Source organism: Lissotriton vulgaris, chromosome 5, assembly GCF_964263255.1.
Source record: "Lissotriton vulgaris chromosome 5, aLisVul1.2, whole genome shotgun sequence".
NCBI lineage: Eukaryota > Metazoa > Chordata > Amphibia > Caudata > Salamandridae > Lissotriton > Lissotriton vulgaris.
This window is the reverse complement of record NC_141693.1, coordinates 257,574,174-257,600,234: the sequence shown is the minus strand read 5'-3', so window position 1 is coordinate 257,600,234 and position 26,061 is coordinate 257,574,174. Positions and strand designations below refer to the sequence as shown.

The 26,061-nt window shown below is 45.6% G+C and overlaps 2 protein-coding genes across 3 annotated transcripts in view; one reads left to right on the top strand and one right to left on the bottom strand.

Annotated features, from left to right (window-relative positions):
- MTOR (mechanistic target of rapamycin kinase) overlaps positions 1 to 26,061 on the bottom strand; it is a 938,810-nt gene that overhangs the window by 483,633 nt on the left and 429,116 nt on the right. The gene's annotated exons all lie outside the window — the stretch shown is intronic.
- The window catches only part of ANGPTL7 (angiopoietin like 7), a 30,057-nt gene continuing 5,473 nt past the window's right edge, over positions 1,478 to 26,061 (top strand). Inside the window, exons 1-4 of the mRNA XM_086921313.1 lie at positions 1,478 to 2,609; positions 11,388 to 11,488; positions 13,688 to 13,882; positions 17,505 to 17,703. Coding sequence (XP_086777439.1) covers positions 2,231 to 2,609; positions 11,388 to 11,488; positions 13,688 to 13,882; positions 17,505 to 17,703 — 874 coding nt within the window. The 5' untranslated portion in view covers positions 1,478 to 2,230. The remainder of the gene's footprint in view (positions 2,610 to 11,387; positions 11,489 to 13,687; positions 13,883 to 17,504; positions 17,704 to 26,061) is intronic.

Genomic DNA, 26,061 nt, shown 5'->3' with positions numbered 1-26,061 from the left:
TAGACGGTAACACACAGAGCAGATGTGTGCACAAATGACTGTTCCCCATACAGAAGATGAAGAGGTGATGTGGGTACATATCTGCAAACAGCTTCTGGGAAGACGTGTTTTGCCTAAAACTCGAGGATTGCCAAATAGGCGAGCTACTCAACTTCTGGGAAGCGAAAATAAGAGGGTGAGAAAGAGTAAAAGGAGAAAAATAACAGAGGTGTGAAGCAGGTTCCACAGTTACACTTGGCGAGCATTGATTTTTGGTTTCACTCATCTAATGTAACTTTTTGTGACTAGAGATTTAGCAGTTGTCCAGTCCGGCACACAGGTCCATTGAAATTGAGGCACAGACATAGCATTGTTGCTACCTCTTAACTGGGGTATCAAAAACAATTTTAAACATGTAAGTTCCTTGCGTAGAACCAAGCGCAATCCATTATTGTAACACTGGTCATAGGGAAAATATCTGAGAAATTATAATGACTAGTGAGTAAATGCTATCAAATACTTGAGGTAGTTTCAGAGTCTCGGCAGTTTTCAGTAACTTTCATAATTCTAGCTGTTCATTTAGTCCATGTCAATAAAAAAAATCTCTTTTTCAACGATGCAGCACTGGCTAGATATTAGGTTTACGGTGCATTATTTTTTGTGTCATGCTATAAGCTTTTACCTTTCGGCTTCGCTACCCCGGTGCCTAAAGGGAGTAATCTGTTTATTTAACTAAAGTTCAACTGCATTGTAAGACTGGGACATCAGCGGAAAATTACAGTACCAGAGCAGGATACTGCACAGTAACCCTTAACTGCCCCTGAACCCCCCCCCCCAAAAAACATTCCCCACACTGTGCAATGAGTGATCAGTCTGACATCTCAAAGTGACAAGGTAAACACAATAAAATAGCACCCTGAAGACGTCTGTTTATTGTTTGTACGGCGAAACAACACGTGGACAGGGCTATAAAAGAATGTACCCAAATTTCGCTCACATTCTACGTAAATAGTGTCCGTCCAGGTCTCGAGTGATGCCGCCGTATGGGGAAATGCCCACGGCTACCCGGGGAAGTGCTTGGTCCCTGCTGCTGAGCGGGCAGGCAGCCTCGAGCAGCCCCCACCTCAGCTCTGGCGAGATTCAGCCTGGCACGTGGGGACAACCCAAGACAGGGGGCGGCCCGCCGCGGGAGGGGCACCGGGGAAACGAAAACAGACCTGGGATATTTAAACTGCCGCGAAAGTGGAGCGCACAGATGTGAGGAAGGAGCGGACGCCGGTGAACACCAGCCTCACACTGCGCGCGGCAGCGAGGCGACCTCGGGGCGCGAGAGCAGGAGACCAGCTCAGAGCTGCAGGAGACCGGCCTAGAACCGAGAGAGGCCGAGACCGGCCCTGAGGCACCAGAGGCCTGCCCACTAGTGCGAGAGGCCCGAGACCTACCTCCCCTGTGGTGCGAGACGAGAGGCCCAAGACCTACCTACCCTGTGGCACGAGGGACAGGAGACCTGCTCTGTGGTGCGAGGGGCCTGGGTCGTGACCTCTAGTGGTGCGAGAGGCCAGTACTGCGAAAGGAAGATAGACTGACCCGGTATTGCAAGAGACAAGAGACAGACCCACCACTGCGAGAGGCCAGAGATCGGCCCAAAACAAAAGAAAGCAGAAGAGCATCTGAGGCAGCGAGGGCCGGGAGAGACTGAATACTGGAAGAGACACTGACACGCAGCATTAACAGCCCGCGGGGCTGCAGAGCGATCCAAGGGGCTGCACTAGGACGGAGGGGCTCAAGGGAGACCCAGGGGGCCATTAAAACAAGACAGGGGTGTGCAGGGGGTTTGTGGCATTCGACTCGGGTGCCCCTGGAGCACCTGTCCGTAATACCTTGCGGTGGTCCAGTCTACGGGATATACTCCAGATAAGGAGTGTCTAGACAAGTGTTTACGGTTTATTTCGAGCCGCCAAGCATCCACCCACGCCTGTTAGGACCTAGTTTAATGCCCCGAAGTGATTAGTATCCTTAGTCTGAGAAAGTCTATCCCAAGCCTGCAAGTGCCTATGCCAAGCGGAGGGTCTCTCTCTCGCCTCTGAAGCTCTAGCCCTTGTCTCAGGGGGTATCATTTAACCTTCTAAGTGCTTATCTTTAGCCTCATAGATTCTTTCTCAAGCCTGCGAGGGTCCCTCCCAGGCCTCGGAGGGCCTACAGTAGCCGCTGGGATTCTAGTTGCTCTAAGTCTTTCCTACTCCTGCTGACAATGAAGCTCGGGCGCTCTTTGAGCTGGCAGTCCGGGGTCTCCGTCCTGCTCCTTTGCTCTGCCATTGCCCCCACGCTGCCGCAGAAGACACCCAAGAGGAGGACGGTCAGCAGTTCCGTCCGGAAGGAGCCCCCGTGCTGCGAGGGCATGCGGGAGCTGAGGGTGCAGGTGGCCAACCTGAGCAGGCAGCTGGAGGAGCTGGCGCAGAAGCAGGAGGGCGCCTGGGTGAACGTGCTGGTGCAGGTGATGGAGCTCGAGGGCGCCCACAAGCTCCTGGAGACCCGGGTCGGGGATGCCGAAGGCCGCTACTCGGAGCTCGACCAGCAGCTGGACATCATGGAGCTGCAAGCGGCGCAGACCGTGACGCAGAGCTCGACAGGTAAGACCCCCTGAGCACTGAAGCCACGTGCTAACCACCACTGCACAGAGACAGGGCAACACCTGATGATACACTGCACCTCGAAGACGCTTGGAGGCTGCTCTACAGGTAATACCCACATTCACCCTACCGCCACCTACCTCACTAGCAATGACGTGGCCTCCACCACTGTCCATCACAGCATTCCAGAGTAATACAAACCCGCAGATTCTCACAGAAGCAGACAGAGCTTGGCAGGTGAGCCCCAACCGTGTCATAGCACCAGCAATCAGTGCTTTAAATGGGCCGGTACTCACTGGTACCGAGGACCGGCACTTATTCATTTTCTATCATTTAGTACCAGAGCTTCCCTTCGGAGAAGGAGAGTACCGGTACTGTTAGGCAGGGTCTGATAGATAAACCGGGCATTGGGAAGTGAGTGAAGGGCCGGTGCCTGGGGCCCATCTGTGAGGCGTGAGCTGTTCTCTTTTTGGTTCCGCGGGGCCAGTTTTGAAAGTGCTCCTGTTGAGCGGTGTTGAGTGGTGTTGTCCGGCGTCGTCAGTGGCTCCTTGGGACCCAATCACCCTCTCTAGAAGCTTGCAGCAGGGACAGACGGAATCTTGTAACTCCCCCACCTCTGAGCCTCAGACACCTCAGTCCCCTGCTGGGCCGACCCAATTAGTGTAGGAGGCTGACTTGTGCCGGGGGTGAGAAGGTTCATAAGAGCCCAGCTGTGAAGACACATTTCACCCCCTCCCCTGCCCGACTGGCACATGAGATGAGTGCGGTGGGAGCCTCACTGGAGACCTGGTTGAGGGGGCTATTTCCCACCCTCACCTCCTTGCAGAAGAGGGTATTGCACTGCCCAGTCTCGGCCGAGTCAGGCTCGCTTCACATGCACGATCCCTGCTGTGGTCATCCTGCGAGCCCGCAGACCTCGTGACTGCCAGAGGAGGGGGCAAGGAGGGAGAACAAGAAGAGAGAATGTCACGAGGACAGAGAAAAGGGTGGAGGTGAGGCTGAAGAGGAGTTAGAGGGGAGGAGCTGCAGGATAGATGGGGATAGGAGGGATGAAAAGACAGACTGGGCTATGGACACAGTAGGACCCACAAAAAGACGAAGAGCGACGATAGAAAGCGAAAGTGCTGGATGGAGAGGCAATACAATAATGGTAAAGGAAGGGACAAGAGAAACAGTGGGCGGAACCGACGTGAATTAAAGAGTGTTCGAGAGATTAGAGATGATGAAAAGGGTAAATTGAAGGATGAGAAGTAGAGAGATAGCGGTTGTGTGAGAAGGAGAGAATTCTATGTGTTCACCTGCATAAAAGAAGAAGCGTGAGCGATAAGGGAAAGAGACCTTGTGCCTAACTGGCTGTGCTTGCTGGGGGTATGCTTGGTGTGCTTTAATTTTCTGTGATGCAAACTCTATATTTGTAGAGGATAGCCGAGTGCTTTCATATAGTGCTTCACTTTCAGTTTTTCTAAGCAATGTCTATACAAGTGTCACTTTTACCCAGCTTAAAAGTACTCAATAGTCCTAGCTCAGAAGTATAATTTAGTGTTGCCTTTATGAGAACACTTCACTAGCAGGTCACAACAGAAGACGCAGCTCATCAAGTCCTCCTGCTGGGGCATATTACTAGTAAGAACATTCAACATAACCCTGGCACCTTCCTTGGGCCGTTCACAAGGCCTCTAACTCTGACTGCTACCTATGCTCTAGAATTCAGCAGCGAACCAAGCTAAGCAGCCCTTTCCAAGCCTTCAGAGCACACTCGGGCATTTATAATATAGTCAATGAGTCCTGCCAATTCTGAGCTGAGTAACTGGATGCTACCTCAAACGGGCTTTTAGTAGGACAGCAATGATGACGTTTCTAAACACACTGGTAATGGTTTAATGGGACAAGGCCTGAATGTCTAATAAGGTTCCTAATAACGTTGGGTAATGTTTGTGGCTCTCTTCCCATCCCCAGCAGTGAGGATGTTCAAGTTTCCCACCTCACCCCCCTATGGCTCGGCCACCTTCCCCACACCCCAGCCTACCAGGGCAGGAAAACAGCCCGATACATTTTAAGGAATGGACGATTTGGGCAATTACAAATGCCCCCAACTCCCAAGGTCCTGCCTGAAAGTTATCTCTTGCTTTCTTTAATCTCTATCACAACCTCTCTCTGTCTACCTCACTCTTCCTTTTCATGTGTCACAAATTTTTGCCTTTTTGTGTACCTCTCTTTCTCACCTCACCCATCACTTGCTCTAGCATCTCTCACTGTCTGCCATCAGCCTTCTTTACCGACCACTCTACTTTGTCTTCCTCCCTCTAACTTGCTCTTTGTCTCACTTTATTCTTTTTACCTTGCCTCACACTCTATACCTCTGTCTTTGTACTTCATATTTAGCTACCTCCTCCCTTTCTATCTGTCATTTTGGGCCTGATATCGCTCTCCTTCACAGTCATTAAACCCCTGCACATATCTATCTACCCCTCTTTCAGACCACCTTTAAGTCACCTCTTTTATTACTCTCTACCACTCTTTCTCTGCCTCCCCTATCTTTGTCTCACATCTCTACCCTTACTTGACCTCAGCTCTTCTACCTCTCCACTTTTCTTCCTCTCGCTCTCAATTGATCTCTATATCTCCATCTACCTACCCCTCAATTTCTATTTCGGCCTTTCCAACCACACTTCTGTCCCTATGTATCTCTGTTCTCACACCTATCTGGTCACAATGGGATGCATTTCAAAATATCACCTGGTACAGAAATCTTTGCGTACCCAGCATGTTCCTGGCTACAATATACCTTTTATTAATAACTAGATCTTTGTGCTTTCAAGTCAAAGGTTCGATTCACCATAAAGTAGCAGAGAGGGGTATGTGCTCGCTGTAAAGCATAGCATGCAACATACAGATCGCAGATTAATTTTTATGTAGATAGCTAAGTTGATTACTGATTTTGTTGCAGAGATCTTTGTCACAAGGTAAAATCCTGGTCATACAGTTAGTGAGTTCTGGCCCCACATCAAGGAGCTGCTTGCAAACTACAAGGCAAATGTTTAGAACCTTGCCATTTTTCCTCAATCTGTTGTTATTCTAAGGTTGCTCAAAAGAGTAACTTTGGGTAATTATAAACATATATTAGTAAGTGCTCTATAAATCGATATTAGTGTAATAACTCATAGACCGATACATCCAACATTCTTACAATCATGCAGATTTCTTGTATACAAAGCTTAGAAAAGGCAAAAAATTAGCCCCGCCCTTGTCCCATCCTTAGCCCTGCCCCGTTCTTCACTCTTAGCCCTGCCCCATTCTTCACCCTTAGCCCTGCCCCATTCTTCACCCTTAGCCCTGCCCCTTTCCCCACCCTTATCTCTGCCTCTTCCTCATTCTTATCCCTGTGACAAACTCCACCCCCAGTCCACCGCTCATTTTGGAGAGCATCTGCACTTAATATTTTCCATTTAAAGAATCCTCACCAGGTCTAGAACATATCACACCGCAACCACCGTTACGGTAACCGACAATCTCACAGATCGTCTAAAAGTTTAAAAGATAAGAACTCCACTGCACCAACTTACCATCACCAGTATTAAGACATTTCACACAAAATGCAAGACAAACCTCAAGAGTCTCACAGAAGGTGTGACGAAAACCCCTCTGCTCCACACCAACACCATCACTAACAACCACTACATTCCATAACATGATCAAACAAGGGTACCCCTCTTATAGGATAACTACAGCCGCACAACATCTCAGATAGTGAAGCAAAGCTGAGTTAGAGTCAAATTTGTCCCTACCATTACCACCAATATCCTATTGTCATCACATGACGATACCACTCATCCCAGAACCTTGTAGAAGGTGATGTGGAGCTCGAAAGGTAAGGCCAAGACAGCGCAACACCACCATCAACCTTGCCATTTGCACAACATCCTTCATCATTACTTCCCATTGGGGGCACATTCCCAGTTACTACGCCTATTACGGCATCCCGGGGACAAGATGACACCCACTACACAGTATTTCATAGTTGGTGGCACATGATTAGACCTCACTGTACCACCCAGAACATTACCATTACCACATAGAAATGACTCTGATCAGAAAAAAACAACACCATTGCAAGTTTAAACCAGAGAGCTCCACAGTATGAATACACTGAGGTGGAGGCCCTCACCCACCATCATTCCTACTCTACTCACCATCTCCCCCATATTCTACTTCGTCATCACCAGGGCATCAGATATACAATAACATCCACACTACAACATCTTAAAACAGTGACCAAGTGCACTAAAGCCACAACCCTAAATTTACTACACAGCCAACGTCCTCACATCCACCATTACAACATTTCTCACAATCAGAACATCAGTCATACAGAATAACACCCTTTCCAAGGTATATCCCAGTCCATGATGTGGAATCAAAATGTAAGACCCCACTGCACCCTATCACCTACTATGCACCGCCATGGCATTCCAGAAAGGATAACACCCACTGCACAGAATCTCAAAGATGGCCTAGAAAAGCATAGTTGGTATTAGACCGGTGCACACTGCCCGTGCCACCCTCAACTGTTCAGTTATTCTCATCTTCACCTTCATTAGGGCACTCAGAACGTCTACCTCACAGCATATTACAGGTGGTGAACCAGAGCCTAATAGGTAAGAAGCCACTGTGCCTCCCAGCGCCACATTCAGTCATTGTTCTCCGTTCAATCACACCCACTGCCACCATTTTGACCCCACTATCACATCATGACTTATCACAGCCTGGGCGACGTCCACCACATGTTATTTCATAGAAGCTCACACTGAGTTTGGTGTGTAAAAATAATCAGCGTCCCAAAGCCTCACTACAACTGAACCATCATAATCACCAACACTCTTACATCCATCTTCACTCCAGGACACTTCACGGATGCAATATCAACTACTTACACCACCACTGCTTAATCAAAGGTGTCCTGCACCTCACCACCATCATCAAAAATGAGACACTCGTGCCCCCAACACCACCACCTCTAACCACGCAGCCAGCATTAACACGTGACCCATATGCCAACTCAACTCTCGCCACTGTACTCGCTTTCAGCCTAAACCCCTCCAGCTCCCAACCTAGTTCTTCTTGTATTCACTATAACGCCCACTCTGCAACATCCTGCAGGAGGTTAAAGAAGAGAAATAACCGCACTTCCTTCATTCTGCCGCCTATAGCATAAACACACAATGAACCTACACTCTTAGATAAGCTAAGAGACACAGGATAACCTTCTGCTTACAAAGCATCAGAAACGCACGCTAGCATGCCACCACCAAAGGTCATCACAGAAATGTTAGTCCTCAACCCACAGGGTATACAATAGGCAAAGGAGACATTGTTACATCTCTATCTTCACCACAACAAAGAGATGGCATAACACGCTAGCACTAAAGGGCATTTGACAGACACCGGATGATTAACCATCCAGGGGGCAACTCACAGGCAGATAATAATACAGGCAACACCAAGGGGCATCCCAACAACACAAGAAGCTGTGCGGCTGCCATAATAGAAAAACTCACTGACACAGGATCACTTTCCAGAAGAGCTCACTTTCCCTCCTGTTATCACACAGGCATACAGAGACGAATACGGGCTTGCATTTAGTTTAAATTAAGAAATGTTTAAGTTATAAGATGCTATAATTCAGCAGGTTACCACTTGGAAATTGACAACATTTATATACCAAATGCATGATTTTTCTTTACCGGCTTTCTTAAATAACATTTGTTAAAGTAACTGTAAGTAAGTGAAACTAAACTCAGTTAAAATTGACAAAGAACAGCAGCAGACAGTAAGAGTGAATATGAATTCAACCCTAATCGTGTTTAATTTTTACAGAAATACAAGCAGTATCAAAGACAGTAAGTAGGTTAACATTATGTTGCCAGTTTGCTTGTATCTATGCAGTCACATTTCCATTCTTCCGTGAACTCAGTTACTCATCCTTGCACCTCGGCACCCAATAATCCATTCGATGATTCATTCTTACAGTCACTTGCCCACTCACAGTAAAAGTAACATGCACACAAACACAATTCAGACCTCTCATCAATGAAGATGTGCGTTCAGTTATCAGAAAGGCCTATTTCATTGCTATTAGTCTGCGAGGGGTGAAACAATGCTCCGGTTCGTGTGTGATGGTTAGTCTGTCTGGTGTGAAAGTGATATCAGTAGTGCGTAACTGTAAGTCTGTGAGGAGTGACAATATGCTGTCATTGGTGTCAGACTGCTACTCGGACGGGTGTGACAGAGAAGCAGGTAGTGTGAGTCTGCTAGTCCTTGAAAGGTGTAAGAGTGCGGTCAGTAGTGTGCTACTATTAGTGTTTGAGTATTTCTGGCAGGGTGTGACTGGCACTCTGATGGGTGTGGAAGTGCTGCGAGCAGAGTGTAACTACCAGTTTGTGAGGGGTATTAGTGCTTCTGGTAGAGTGTAACTGTTGGTTTGTGAGAAGCGCAAGGGAGCTGTCGGTATTTGGGGTGTTTTGCTTTTCCACCATGGGGCTTTAACAGTTCTGATAGTGTTTTCATCAAGGCCATGGTTGAAGACCAGACCTGCTGTGAACAACTTTAACAATGGACAAGCATTCTTTTTGAAACAGCGCAGCAGCAATCTTTCCTAAGCAGAGTCCTATTCCTTTAATTGACAAAAAAATGAACATTTAAAAGAAGAATTAAATAACCATGAGGTGTTGGGGAACAAGAGGGTAGGGGGGGGGGGGGGCGGGGGGGGGGGTGGCTGAAGGGCAAGCCACCGGAGTGGCAGGTAACTTGTAGTAGGTAAGGGCAAGAAAACACATGCATAAGAAATGGAAAGAATACAAGTCAGCAATCAAAAGGATGACAAAGAGGCTATGCTCCAGGGGAGGGACAAACAAGCAAAGATGAAAGCAAGCCACGGACTAGGAAGCAAGTAAACAAGAGTGACAATAAAGCGAACGAATGGTAAGCTATGGGCCGGCTCTAAGTGCACTGTAAGATTTTGGTATGGTCCAAAAGAGGTCTTTTGCAGACAGATAGCTAAATCATGTCTGTAGGCGAGACCTAAACATAACCACACCAGCTTGTCAAGGCCTCACTACTTTGGGTTTCCCAATGCTTGTTTTAAACTGTATTTAATTAAGTTACATTTACCCTATTTTGAATTAAATAACCCTTATCATGAACTTTTTCATTATTTACCATGGACTATTTAATGCACAAAGATGTAGTGGAGGCAATATAACGATAAAGCGTTATAGTGAATGTATAACTTAAGGAGGTGGGATGGAAGAGTAGGAAAAATACAATTTAAGGTTGCTGCACTACCAACCTGGAGCCAGGTAACAGTGTTGATCAACATGTCAGGTGGCATTACTCTCAGAGTAGTGCCACGTACGTTAGGGTGCAGCGTCACAAAGTTGAGGCCACTGTGAGGCCACAGCCCCTTAGTGTTTGTCCAGTGTTAGATCTTGAAGTTACACTCACTGATATGCCCATGGTTACCCTTAACATTACTTCCTCACAGGACAGCCCCCTTATCACTGTTAAATTCAAAATACTGCCAAAGACAGAGCAAAAAAAGTTCTACAAATTTAGAACATGAATGTAAAAAAGTCTTGGATGAAATCTACAAAAAGCCTCTATAATGTTTAGCTCACTTACTGCTTTTACTATTGTTTTTGTATATAGTATTTATTATTAGAGAAGCACCACTGCACATTAATTTTGGTCATGTCTTGTGGGGTGTCACCTCAGGCCCACGTACGTAGGTTTTTATACTGTACCCAATAATTAAGAGAAAATATGAGCATATGATCACTTTGTGGTTTTGTGGTAGTGGTGGGTGAAGGACTATCGGATTTAATCGAGATGGGTTCAGAAGTTTGGAAACACAAGATCTAGACGGCGAAAAAGTCAGTAGGGGCTGAAATGGCTTTAGAACACAGCACATGCATCAATACTATCCTTTAAATAGTTAACAATTATAAAAGGATGGAGCGTCTTTGATTTAGCAGTAGAGTTACTAGAAAGGGAGGAGGGACACCATGACAACGATGAATGTACATGCACCAATGGGGTCAGAGGTAGAGTTAGGAAGAGCCCACCAGGGAACTGTACAGAGGGGACATTCCAGGATCCAGAGGGGCAACGGCAAGAGTGCAGCAAGGTTTAGGAAAATAGACAGTGAGAGTCCAGACCACGACAGTGCGGAGAAGCTAGGTGGTGGTTTACTAGGGTCTGGTCAGCATAGAGAAGCAAGGTGGGGTACAGGGAGGCGGGTGGACGCAGAGAGGACCTAAGACTGTAGAAGGGCCGACTGAGTACAGAAGCACAGAGAGTGGTGTGTGGAACAAAGTGGCAGCAGAGAGTGGTCCTGATGAAACCAGAGAGGCTAGAAGTATGGAGTGTGTGGGAGGAGGTGGGAGTCGAGGGGGTGGAGGATGAGTAAAAACCCAGTTAGACGCCCAAGAGGCCTGGAGGGCGATTGGAGGGGAAACTGAATGCACTGCGGCCAGTGAACTGCATAGATGTCCAGTGCAGCCTGGAGAGGAGATGACCTGGAGTGCAAAAAGATCAGGTGGAATGCAGTTAGGTTAGCTGGACTGCGCAGAGAGGCCAATGGCCAATTGAATGTGAGGGGACCATAACAAGTGCAGAGAGTGAAGCAAGTGCAGAAAGGTTGGATGGACTCCAGAGGAGGGAACAAGCCTAGCGATGCCAGCTGTGTGCAGCTGTGTATAAAGCGCTCTTTTCTTTCCACAGATGCCCTCTACGACTGTTCCTCTCTTTTCCAGAAGAACTACAAAATCTCTGGGGTTTACAAACTACCCGCAGATGAGTTTCTGGGGAGCCCTGCGCTGGAGGTAAGAGCAAGTCATAGACGTACCTGCACAAACTTGCAAACAAAAAACTCAGACAAACACAAGCAGTAACACTCATTCACTCTTGAAACTGCTGGATGCTCACTCTCGTTTTTTTTTTTTTAAATTTAACTTCTAACACTGAGCATGGTGTCCTTGAAGCGGGCGCAGCGCTCAGTGTTATAGAAATAAAGGCAAAAAAACCCCAAAAACGAGCATGGTGTAATTGATGCGGTGCCGCGCTCAGTTTTAAAGTTAGAAAAAGAAATAAACAAATAGAGCGTATTGTCCTTGAAGCAGGCGCCGCATCACCGATAAAGTGAAAAAAAAAACGGAACAAAGCACGGTGTCCCTGAAACAGGCATCGCGCTAAACATTGTAGTTAAAAATAAAAAATAAATTAAACTGAGCGTGGTGTCCCTAAAGCGGGCGCCGGGCTCAGCATTCAATTCATCCCAAAAGTAGTAACGTCTAAAAAAAAGCGGCCCCTATTGTCCTGTGTGGGCGCGCTGCAAATGCAAGAAGCAGTCACTATTATCCCCATTAGTAACTTACAAAACAAAATAGTGCTCGCGGACTTAAAACGGAGACCGTTTAACCAGCGAAGTCAAAGGTCCCGTCGTCATGGGCGGTAACAAATGGAGACAAGGCGGTTACAAGGAGGGACTAACAAGCATCATAATGAATCAGAAGCCAGCATTTACCAAGGACAATGACGCCAGCCAATGACAAATATGGGCGGAGAATGGGTGAGGCTTTCACAGCATACTCTACTACAGCATGCTTCGCAGAGCAAGCAGGGCATGCGTGCTGCCGCTAGGCTCGACCTAAAAAACAGTACTTCCGCCTAATGAAACTGGAGTGGGGAAACCGTGAGCTTGACAGGGCAGGAGAACTGACATTTGACAAAAAAGGTCCACCCACTGTCCAAAACGGTAAACGACCCCCTAAACCCTTCACACTGTCTGTTCATGTGCCCATTGCTCCTTGCACTGTTTGCTATGTGTACATGATACTCACTAAGGGACAGATGTATGCAATTTGCGACTCGCAAAAGTGAACGTACAACAGTGTCTCAGACACTGTTTGCGGTTCCGAATTGTGTTGCAAATTGCATGCCTCATTAATATGCATGAGGTAAGCACAATTTCCGATCCCATTGGGAATGGCTTGCACTCAAAGGGATGGTGGCCTGCTGGGGTCAGCAGACCACCATGTCTTTGACTGCTTTTTAAATATAGCAGTTTTTTTAATGCAGCCTGCTTTCCTTAAAGGAAAACGGGATGCATTTAACGCCTTAACCGCAGCGGCAATTCCGCCGCGGTGCGGGCGTTCTATTGAGTGGGCGGGGCTGCGACGGGTGTTGGCTGTTCGCAGCACTGGGGAGGGAGTGCTCCCAGCAGCCGACGGGAGCACGGAAGGGGTTAAAAAAGAAAAATGAATCTTTTCAGTTCCATTTTTTAAGGACAGGCAGTAGTCCCTGGGACCACTGCCTGCTCTTAAAAAAATATTTCCATACACACTCACAAAGGGGTAGGGGTAAACTGCAAATGTTTCGCGACCGCAAATGCGGTTGCAAAACAATGGTACATGGAATCAAGACTGCAATTAGGAAGGGATGCCCCTTCCTAATAGAGAGAGTCACAAACTTTATTTTGTGAGTCAGTGACTCGCAAAATTGCATTTGTACATGGCTGGACCCTTTTTAGCGGACGCAAACAAGCCGATCTCCCGTTTGCAACCGCAAAAAAGGGTTGTGCATCTGGCCCATTGTCTATTCCGTGTGGCTCACACAGTCTGTGTAGGTGCGTCACACTCCTTGCACCCACTCTCTGTCTCCAGCTCCTGTGATTATGTTCACGTGCCCCCCCCTCGTCAGTGTCTGTTCACCCATACCAAGCAGGCTGGTACAGGTGAGAAGAGAGCTACACTGGAGCTTGGGCAGTACTGTTTTTCAGCCGATGGGGGCGGTGTAAGCGTCTCTGTTCCCTCCACCCTAATGGGAGCAATCAATGTAAGGTGAACTACCCTCTCCTGCTCAGGAGTGAGCAGTGAAAGCCACAGAAACACATCACGTCTCCCCCCTGCCTACAATCTCCCTGGTATAAAAGGGGCCTTAGTTTGGGTGTTGAGGTGCAGCTCCTCATTGTGCCGGATTTACGTTCACTGGTCCGTCCCTTGATGTGGTCTCTTTATCCTCAGGTGTTTTGCGACATGGAGACGGATGGCGGTGGCTGGACTCTCATCCAGAGGAGAAAGGCCGGACTGATCTCCTTCAACCGCGACTGGAAGCAGTACAAGGAAGGCTTTGGAAATATAAAGGGAGACTTTTGGCTGGGCAATGAGAACATCCACCGCCTCACCCAGCGCCCCACCACCCTCCGCGTAGAGATGGAGGTAACCTGGCAGGAAAGCGCAGGCTTATCTGGAAAGGGAGTGACGCAATGCTGCGCGTGAGTGGAGCAGGCTGTGAGTGAAGTGTGCTAAATCTGGGTACAAGTGAGCCTGTAAGTGACATGTTACAATACTGTGTAGGGCAGGGTGTGAGTGACGTGTGCAAGAGCCTCCTTTGAGGCTGTGAGTGAAGTGTGCTACAAATGGGTGCAAGTACGCCTGTCACGCGTTACAATACTGTATAAGGCAGGGTGTGAGTGAAGTGTGCAAGAGCATCCTTTGAGGCTGTGAGTGATGTGTCGCTACAAATGGGTGTAAGGGTGCCTGTAAGTCACGCGTTACAATACTGTAAAAGGCATGGTGTGAGTGAAGTGTGCAAGAGCATCCTCTGAAGGAGGGACATGGAGCAGACTGATTGAAGTGCCTCTGTAAGTCATGTGTCTCAATACTTTATATGGTGAGATGTGTGCAAGAGCCTCCTTTGAGTGAAGTGTGATAAAACTGGGTGTAAGGGTGCCTGTAACTCACGCGTTACAATACTGTATAAGGCAGGGTGTGAGTGAAGTGTGCAAGAGCCTCCTTTGAGGCTGTGAGTGAAGTGTGCTAAAACTGGGTGTAAGGGTGCCTGTAACTCATGCGTTACAATCCTGTATAAGGCAGGGTGTGAGTGAAGTGTGCAAGAGCCTCCTTTGAGGCTGTGAGTGAAGTGTGCTAAAACTGGGTGTAAGGGTGCCTGTAACTCACGTGTTACAATACTGTATAAGGCAGGGTGTGAGTGAAGTGTGCAAGAGCCTCCTTTGAGGCTGTGAGTGAAGTGTGCTAAAACTGGGTGTAAGGGTGCCTGTAAGTCACCCGTTACAATACTGTATAAGGCAGGGTGTGAGTGAAGTGTGCTAAAACTGGGTGTAAGGGTGCCTGTAAGTCACCCGTTACAATACTGTATAAGGCAGGGTGTGAGTGAAGTGTGCAAGAGCCTCCTTTGAGGCTGTGAGTGAAGTGTGCTAAAACTGGGTGTAAGGGTGCCTGTAAGTCACCCGTTACAATACTGTATAAGGCAGGGTGTGAGTGAAGTGTGCAAGAGCCTCCTTTGAGGCTGTGAGTGTAGTGTGCTAAAACTGGGTGTAAGGGTGCCTGTAAGTCACCCGTTACAATACTGTATAAGGCAAGGTGTGAGTGAAGTGTGCGAGCGCCTCCTTTGAGGCTGTGATTGAAGTGTGCTACAAATGGGACAAGAGCATCCTTTGTAGGAGGGAAATGGAGCAGACTAGGAGTGAAGTGCACCTGTAAGTCACGTGGTACAATACTTTATACGGTAAGATGTGTTGAGGCGTGCAAGAACATTCTTTGAGGCTGTGAGTGAAGAGTGGTAAAACTGCGTGTAAGGGAACCTGTAAGTCATGTGTTTCAAAACTGTATAAAGTAGGATGCGTCTGTCCCACTAGAATGGCTCGGAACTTTAAACTGGCAAGTGAGGTGTGTGAGACTGATGCTATTATTTAAGGGTAGGCCTTAAGCCAAGTCGGACAGTACGGCGAGAGTGGCGTTCTAAAACGGCAAAGGGTTGTAAATGAGGTGTGACATTATTGCACAAGGAAGGGCTGTTTGTGAGGTGAGTGAGGTTTTATAATACTTGACTGGAAAGCCATACGTGAGTTACTGGGTGCTATGTTAAAAGTTATATGTAAAGGGCGGTATTGCCATTGGTATGGCCTTGTGGCACTTTTGGGGTTTGAATACCTCTCACTCCCTGGTCTTGAGGACTGTGTATGAGAACTAGAAATATAGCTAGTATGAGTCTGGCTAGTATTTTGTGTATGTGTTTGTAAATGTCTTAGTGTTGCTTGGTGTGTGTGTGTGTGGCCTGACATCTTTACCAATTTGAGTATCTACCATCTGAAGGATTGGTATGTGCATTACCTGGTTTGAGATGTACGTGTGGTACATGGACTATGTCTTATGTCCCACACGTTCCCTTCAAATCCCTCTGTCTCCGGGGTGTTGGGTGGGTGTTGCTTTATTGTTATGTTTTTTCTCGTAGAGGTATTTTTCATGATTGATGGAGTGCTGTTGGAAGCTCCAACTACATGGGGTCTCTTAACTGTGTTTTGCCGGAAGTTGGGATTGTTTATTGTTATGGTTGGTACTGGTGTGAGCTCGCGATACCAAACAATACAGGAAATGTACTGTGCGCTGGATGTGTAATCTCAGTGTCTTGTTTGATGCTGTGAAACACAGTGTTATATGCCTAGAGACTTGAATGCAGTGTTTATAGAGCACAAACCCAGTGAAAAAGCAGCAGAGCAATGTAACCGATCAAACGAAAGGAACCGGTGTGATTGTAGAGGTAGCTAGGTTCTGGGAAGCAAAGAGAATTTATTGCATCATTATGTAGTGTTTTGCAAAGAAGAGAGTCTTCAGCTCTTTCTTAAAGTTGAGCAGGGCTGGGGCAGTCCTGATGAATACACCGTGTCATCCCAGGTGCTGGGTGCATAGATGGAAATGGCCCGTAGCCTTGTTTGTTTCTTGTTTGCACTTCTTGGTCTACAGTCTGATGGTGTCCTAGCTCAGGGTGTGCCGAGAGCTACCGGAGAAAGTGAACTCGTCAGCCACATTGCCAAGTACAAGTCACAACCGAATGACTCTGAACCCCCAAACGCAGTTCCAGGAAGTGTGCATTGTTGTTGATCATCAAGTGCTCGTGTGTGCTTTTTGACACCAACTATGTGGACTATCTGATCTGTATAGTTTTGGTGTGCAGTGTACCGTCCAAAGTGTTAAGTGTTTGCTGTTACAAGGTGGTAGGGGCACGAGTGGACGGGAGGGTACTTGTGTGAATGTGGTGATGCACGTATATGAAGCATCTGCACTTTGCGGGAAGTATACCGGGTGTTTTGTTTCTTGTCAGATGCAGGGTATACGTGTCAAGATGTTCGGTTGACCCTCCCCTCTAGGCGACACTACTGTTCGCAGGTCACGCTGCAGGTGTCTTTTGATAATACAGTGCTGATTTACACTTAAGTTACACAAATTGTACATGCATATCCCAAAAAAGGCACGACACTCCCATCAGACTTACGCTGCCTGTGTACAGCCACATTACCGTGCATGGAATAAATCCATTACGGATCCGGGTCCGGGTGACTTCCTAATAGCTTTTAGACTCATAATCTACACATACTTCCTTAAATTTACTTTTTAGGTTCCCAAAGCCTAGGAAATTAAAATGGGACACCATATTTTTGCAATCACTTCGGAAATGTTTGCAACTCCTTTACAAAATATCCGTGTAAAATCCAAAATCGTTCATTTTTTCCAAAGCAAATCAAGCCTGGTTATTTTCAAGTTTAGTGAAGAAAGACTCCTAAGTAAGTGCTTACTGCAGTATATTCAAGGCTCTCATTCAGGCCAGCCAAGAAGCCCTCTGTGGTGGTCAAATGCTTTGTAAAGCAAGATAACGTGTGCACTGTAGGATGCGTGGCAACACACTGTGTGAAGGAGCAGGTTGTGGCTGAGGTGTGTCGGGGCAGACTGCAGAGGCGCTGCTACAGAAAGGGGAGGCAGGATAGCTGGCCTTTTGAATCGTAAAGTATAAGCTCTAACCATAACTATGCCCCCTTCATTCCAGGACTGGGAAGGCCGCAGCAGCTATGCAGAGTATAGTCACTTCAGCATCAGCGACGGGTTCAACAGCTACCGCCTCTTCCTCGGAGAGTACAATGGCACAGCAGGACGAGACTCTCTGCGCTACCACAACAACACAGCCTTCAGCACCAAGGACAAAGACAACGACAAGTGCCTGGACCACTGCGCCCAGCTCCGGCAAGGTGAGGGGGAGTAGGCCAGGGAGCAACATAACAGGAGGAGGGCTGGATCTGCCATGGCAAGGAGGGACCTGAACATTGGCAGGGACACAGGCTCAGAGACCAGGGTCTAAAGACAGCATGGCCCATAGGAAGAGGGCTCAAGAGTGAGGGGTGCCACTGAAACAGAAAGAAGGCTCAAAGGAGCTTACAGGCACATAAACACAAGGAGGCTACTAGAGGGATGGGGCCAAAAGGATAGAACAAAGACAAGTGCCTTGATGGCTGCACCCAGGAGTGACAAGGGATCATGACCAGGATGGCCAGGGGTGCAGCAAGATCAGAGCATGACCACCAAGGGGGTATCCAGACCAACGGGAACAGAGGATAAACAAAAGAGAGGTTCAAAGGAGCCGAATGGTCGGGCTACTAAGGCCTAGAAAGGAGCAGACCCACAGGTTTATCCAGGTGCAGGAAAGAGATCCATGCGATGAAGATGAGAAGAGGGAGTAAGGAAGGCATCAAGTAGCTGGACCACTCTGCCCGAGGTGTGTGGGGAGGATGTGGTGAGAGCCATAGGTCGGTGTAGGGAGAACAGCATGAAGGGTCCTATGGTTTTTTCAGTGAATTTAATAGGTTTTTTAAATGCTAATTCCTAACTATAACTGGTGTGAAACCTATGGTTTTTTCAGTGAATATATATATATATATATATATATATATATATATATATATATATATATATATATATATATATATATATATATATATATATATATATATATATATATATATATATATATATATCCTCCGCTTGGCTCGCCTTTCCCTCGTAAGGCGCTGCTTTTCCTGATCGCGTTTCTCCTGCGGCAGAGCCAGCCGCTGATAATTTCAACAAGGTTTCCCCGATTACCGGGGACGTGGAGTCGCAGAAAAGAACGGACTTTCAGTCGCTTAGTTCATTTTGTGAGATGTTTATTTGGCTTTACAAATCCATGGGGGGGGTTTCAAACAAAAAACAACCGACGCGTTTCGGCAGCGTCCGCTGCCTTGGTCACGGTCAGTTTTGTGCTGGACACTCACAGTTTTAAAGGGGACAACGTATTTTTCAAAACACACCTTCTTTTTGGCCAGGCCCACCCACTTACTCTGAGCATTTTGGGACCTGTAGTTTTGGCCATCCCAATGGTTTCTCAGTTTTAAAGCCAAGGTTTTTTAACAAAATTTGGGGGAATTTGACGTTGAACCCATACATAATACAATTCATTTGTCCAAATTTTTAAAACATGAAGCAAGGCAATCTATTAACGTTCATCACTCATGAATAACATATAGTGCAATGCGGTACAATACGTGATCAAACTGGGAATACTGCCCTCCAGTGGGCTATTCATGAATTGCCTATTGAGTCTCTATGTCCAAGTGCAGCCCTCCAGTGGGCAAACTTATTAGAAATCAAGACGAAATGATCTATTGAGACTGTGAGTTATTTACAAGGGTGAAAAATGTGAGGTGGTGGTAAAGGTGGGGACAAAATTGTGTTCAAGTGAATCATGGTAGCGGGATGACATTGTATGAAAGGTTCAAGGTTCATAGTTGTCGGATTTCTTCAATAATATTTACAAATGTATGTACAGTTCCTCTGACTGGTTTAGCCCAAAAGGTGTCATTGTCCTGAAGCTCAAAATGTGCTTGGATTCTTTCTGTCGAAGGGATTTCTCATGGTGGCCACCCCTTACTGACAAATTCATGGTTTCAATGCCCCAAAAGCGAAGTTGTTTCCAATCACCATTGTGACTCAGTTCCATGTGCTTTGCAATTGCGTTGGCTCTGTCCTTGTGGACAGTGGCCCGGACATGTTCCAATATTCGTTTTTTGAGCTCACAGATTGTACTTCCTATGTACCTTAATTTGCAAGGACACTCAATCATATACACAGTGTATTTACTATTGCAGGTGATGCATTCTTGGATTTTCCAGCTTTTATTGTTTGGCATTGTTATTGTTGTAGTTGGTTTTGCAATTTCGCAGACCTTGCAATTGTAACATTTTATAAAACCTTTCGTTTGTAGCCATGGTTTTCCTTTTCTGTTCGGTTGAAAGTGACTATGGATCAGCTGGTCCTGAAGATTTCTGGCCCTTCTGTATGTTAGGATGGGATGGTTTCCCATTCTTTTGCCTACCACTGGGTCTAATTGTAGGAGTTTCCAATTTCTTTTGAGTATTTGGTTTACCTGTTTAGCTTCACTGCTGTAATCTGTGATGAATCTGATTGGTTCTTCCTCAGTTGTTACTTGGGGTTCTTTTGGTGTTAGGCAATCATCTCTTTTGGTTTGGTTCGCCCTTTCCCAGCACTTCCATGTAGTTTGTTGATTGTACTGTCTTTTATGGAAGCGTTGCATGGCATTTTTGCTCTGCTTTTGCCACTCTTGTTCCTCGCTGCATATTCTTCTCAGGCGTAAGAATTCCCCATAAGGGATACTGGATATGAGTGATTTTTGATGAAAGCTCGTGGCCTCCAAAGTTGCATTTGTTGCAGTATTTTTACGATGAAGGGTGGTTTCTATCCGGTTGTTTTTAACATATATCTCAGTATCCAGAAAGATGGCTTTGTCCTTATTGATGTTGTGAGTGAATTTTATGCCCGGTGTTTTGGTGTTTAGGATCTGGAAATATTCCAGGAATTTCTCCTCTCCTCCATTCCATACAATGAACAAATCGTCTATGAATCTCTTCCAGACCTTAATATGCTGTGTGAATGGTTGTAGGCTCTCATCCCATGCAATCTTTTCCTCCCACCATCCCATGGCGGTGCAGGCGTAGTTCGGGCTGAATGAAAAGCCCATGGCGGCTCCATTTTTTTGTTTGTATACTGTCTCGCCAAACATGAAGATGTTATTGCATAGCAGGTACTGAATCATTTCCAAAAGCATGTTGCTGTGATGTTGATAATGGATATTCTTGTCCATGAAAATATGTTTGCAGGCGCCGATACCCATAACATTGTCAATGTTTGTGTACAATGAGACTACATCCAGTGGGAAAAGGAAGAACTTTTAGATCTTGACGAGAAAAAGTATTTGACAGTGGATTTTCCTAAAACAGCCACGGTGTACTTTCTGCCCAAGATCCACAAAAATGCCACTAAACCACCAGGGAGGCCGATTGTCTCGGCAAACGGATCCTTGTTGGAACCTTTATCCAATTTCATCGATTTCTACCTGAATCCCTATGTGAAACGCCTAAAATCATATATAAAAGACACTACCGACTTCCTATGTCACCTGAAACAAATTGAATGGCAACCAGACTACATCATGATCACAATGGATGTAGTCTCATTGTACACAAACATTGACAATGTTATGGGTATCGGCGCCTGCAAACATATTTTCATGGACAGGAATATCCATTATCAACATCACAGCAACATGCTTTTGGAAATGATTCAGTACCTGCTATGCAATAACATCTTCATGTTTGGCGAGACAGTATACAAACAAAAAAATGGAGCCGCCATGGGCTTTTCATTCAGCCCGAACTACGCCTGCACCGCCATGGGATGGTGGGAGGAAAAGATTGCATGGGATGAGAGCCTACAACCATTCACACAGCATATTAAGGTCTGGAAGAGATTCATAGACAATTTGTTCATTGTATGGAATGGAGGAGAGGAGAAATTCCTGGAATATTTCCAGATCCTAAACACCAAAACACCGGGCATAAAATTCACCCACAACATCAATAAGGACAAAGCCATCTTTCTGGATACTGAGATATATGTTAAAAACAACCGGATAGAAACCACCCTTCATCGTAAAAATACTGCAACAAATGCAACTTTGGAGGCCACGAGCTTTCATCAAAAATCACTCATATCCAGTATCCCTTATGGGGAATTCTTACGCCTGAGAAGAATATGCAGCGAGGAACAAGAGTGGCAAAAGCAGAGCAAAAATGCCATGCAACGCTTCCATAAAAGACAGTACAATCAACAAACTACATGGAAGTGCTGGGAAAGGGCGAACCAAACCAAAAGAGATGATTGCCTAACACCAAAAGAACCCCAAGTAACAACTGAGGAAGAACCAATCAGATTCATCACAGATTACAGCAGTGAAGCTAAACAGGTAAACCAAATACTCAAAAGAAATTGGAAACTCCTACAATTAGACCCAGTGGTAGGCAAAAGAATGGGAAACCATCCCATCCTAACATACAGAAGGGCCAGAAATCTTCAGGACCAGCTGATCCATAGTCACTTTCAACCGAACAGAAAAGGAAAACCATGGCTACAAACGAAAGGTTTTATAAAATGTTACAATTGCAAGGTCTGCGAAATTGCAAAACCAACTACAACAATAACAATGCCGAACAATAAAAGCTGGAAAATCCAAGAATGCATCACCTGCAATAGTAAATACACTGTGTATATGATTGAGTGTCCTTGCAAATTAAGGTACATAGGAAGTACAATCTGTGAGCTCAAAAAACGAATATTGGAACATGTCCGGGCCACTGTCCACAAGGACAGAGCCAATGCAATTGCAAAGCACATGGAACTGAGTCACAATGGTGATTGGAAACAACTTCGCTTTTGGGGCATTGAAACCATGAATTTGTCAGTAAGGGGTGGCCACCATGAGAAATCCCTTCGACAGAAAGAATCCAAGCACATTTTGAGCTTCAGGACAATGACACCTTTTGGGCTAAACCAGTCAGAGGAACTGTACATACATTTGTAAATATTATTGAAGAAATCCGACAACTATGAACCTTGAACCTTTCATACAATGTCATCCCGCTACCATGATTCACTTGAACACAATTTTGTCCCCACCTTTACCACCACCTCACATTTTTCACCCTTGTAAATAACTCACAGTCTCAATAGATCATTTCGTCTTGATTTCTAATAAGTTTGCCCACTGGAGGGCTGCACTTGGACATAGAGACTCAATAGGCAATTCATGAATAGCCCACTGGAGGGCAGTATTCCCAGTTTGATCACGTATTGTACCGCATTGCACTATATGTTATTCATGAGTGATGAACGTTAATAGATTGCCTTGCTTCATGTTTTAAAAATTTGGACAAATGAATTGTATTATGTATGGGTTCAACGTCAAATTCCCCCAAATTTTGTTAAAAAACCTTGGCTTTAAAACTGAGAAACCATTGGGATGGCCAAAACTACAGGTCCCAAAATGCTCAGAGTAAGTGGGTGGGCCTGGCCAAAAAGAAGGTGTGTTTTGAAAAATACGTTGTCCCCTTTAAAACTGTGAGTGTCCAGCACAAAACTGACCGTGACCAAGGCAGCGGACGCTGCCGAAACGCGTCGGTTGTTTTTTGTTTGAAACCCCCCCCATGGATTTGTAAAGCCAAATAAACATCTCACAAAATGAACTAAGCGACTGAAAGTCCGTTCTTTTCTGCGACTCCACGTCCCCGGTAATCGGGGAAACCTTGTTGAAAATATATATATATATATATATATATATATATATATATATATATATATATATATATATATATATATATATATATATATATCCATACACAATGAGGTCAGAATACCAGAGCGGGCGCAGGCTGGACCAAAAGCCAAGGGTCAATCTTTTTTTTTACAAATTCAGCCGCACACAACAGTCCTCTTGATTTTCAGAGATTTATTTCTCAAAACAGAGCCAGTCTGTTGACAGTCTGGCTCTGTTTTGAGAAATAAATATCTTGGTACTTTGAAACTGGAGGAGAACATTAGGAGGGACAATGTTAAAAAAGTATTCTCTTCCACTTCAATGCAACTTTCCTGAGATAGGGGTGGAGAACATGTTCTATTAGGCTTTATCATGAGAAGAGTTTGGAATGTGGAGATGGAACTAAGAATTAAGAAAAGGAAGATCACGCTAATGTATAGCCTGAATCACAACTGAAAGGATCTTAAACCCCACTGAATAATATGCAAAACAGAGCAAGTGCCTATTCTGAATAAGTCCTAGGCACACTGCTGCAGTCTGAAGCCATTGGGATTCTAGCGAACAGAAAGGCAATGAGGTCCAAGCAATAACTGCTGCCAGGGTCGAACATCGAAGTGTTTATTGTATTCACAACTAAGCCCATGAAAGGAAATGCCAGGAAAGGCAGAATTATTAAATGAGATACAATTTATCTGAAGGACTACCGCTGAGTGCGTTGCCAGAAGAAGTGGCGTGTGTTGGTGATGGATGTAGGATCCATTTCTTCTAATCAGAAGACTATCGAGGAATCATCAACATAGTTAATTGAAATCAAGAGACGGAAACCGGGCAATGGGGGAGAGGGTACATATTTAAAAGAAGAAAAGAGAACAAACAACCACTGTAATAGTGGGTCTTAGAACAATATGATGGAATAGCAACAGCTTTTTCAGAAGTATGAAATCTACACAAGTGTGGAGCCTCTCAGAATGAGCCTCTGCATGCAAACACGTACTTAATTGTTGGTGGTGTTAATTGAGGATGAAAGTACCTATAACTGACCACAGACATTGCCACCAGTGCTTCTATACTAAGGCCAAAGATTAGGTGGGGTACCATAGATAGGGTACAAATCAACTTTAAAGTGGTCCAGCTTTCTACAACAGTTTCTAGATCAGTTTCTACAACAGTTCAATAATTCTAGCCAAGTGCAGCATGGGTATGTCGCATAGGCCTATAGATGAATCAATGGTATTGGGGCCTGAAAGCTGTCTCTCAATCCCAACACTGGATGCAAAGAGGAACACCTTTTCATTAGCAGTAACGGAAGATTATCTTTTCCAGAGCACCATGCTTAATGGCCAATTGGTAGGATTGGCATTAGCCAAGACCTTTTGATGTTACGAAAATTATACATGTAATATACTTACTTATAAAGGCTTTTAGTTTGCTCTCTTCACCCACTGGTCTATTATTTTGTCATCAACATTCTTCTTCTGCCCACTAGAGCATACAGCATGGGGCATAAGATCAGCCCCCTTCGAATACTGGCTGACTTCCCAGCGAGTGATGGCATTCTTCCCTTTCACAAGGAGCACATGCGCACACAAAGTAGTGCCCTTTAATGCCAGGATTACTAAGGACATTTTTGCTTTTTGAGATCAAAAAATATTTTTACTTAAATCCAATTTTTAGATTAGGGAACACCTAGCAGTATCCTCAACAATACTGTTTTGCAAATACAAAAGACAAGAAGTATGGACAAAGTCTAACGGCTGACTTCCAACGCCAAACCTATTGGCTAGCTAGTGATTGTTGAGACTTTCAGCTACAAAGCCTCTTGAAGCTGTTGTGCTTAAGCCAAAAACGGAACCTAAGACTTCCCTTGATTGGCCATATGGGCTTCTTTCTCATCAGCTAAGGGACCAGAATGACCACCTTGAGACTAGATTCACACATTTGTCCTGATAATAGAAGTCCTGAAAAGACTATTTTTCCATTTCGAAGAAATGTAATACAAACCTGGCCAGGTTTTCCCAATCAAATACTGCTTCTGCAGCCCCTGAAGCATGAGCCGAGTATCTTTCCAGCAGAATTTGGTTGAAGGGAACCGCTTTTTGGAGAACTAGAGATAAAGGTGGCACATCCCTTTTCAGGTCTAGAGAAACACTGCTGCAAAGTGAGGGTCCTCTCCAGCTTCCGAGGTGAAGTCAGTCAATAGATAACGTTTTTTAGACTTTGGATAAAAGCAGAGCTTTAAGTGAAAAACCGGTTCTCTTAGCAAGACAGGAAGGGGAAAAAGTGTCTTATTTATTGTTGCACGGCGTGGGGCTACACCATATGTAACGGGAGAGATTTGGTCCAGTGTCATTGTTTAGGAGAGATGTGGTTCTGTCAGAAGACACAATGGCTGTGGAACGGTTTAGTTGAGTAAGATGGGCATACTGCCGCAGGACAGCACGGGTTGATTTTGTGACATGGAACAGCATGGGTGTGGCTCTGTGTTATAGGAACAATAACTGGTGTGTGTAACAGAATAGGTGTTGTTGGATTGTGGAATGGTGTGTGTAAGGCAAGGTACAAAATGCAGGCCTGCCAGGGATGGCATTAGTTTTTTGGCAAGAGGCAGCATATGTGCAGGTTTATTGCCATCTCACCTAGGATGTTTTTAGCAGGATCTTAGTTTTAATGGGAGAAGCATTCAAGAAGGTGGCATCTGACAGGATTGTAAGGGTGACTGTGTTTAGTGCTGAAACAGCTTATTACCTAACTTACTGTGCATGCTCACTGATGTTGCTCTGTTATGAACTGCACCAGATGTCAATGCTATCTGTTAAAATTCTTCCTGTAAGAAGCAGTGTCTGGTTTCCTGAGCCTGTAGCGAGTGTGCCCTATATTCTTCACTAACAAATCTTTTCACCAACAG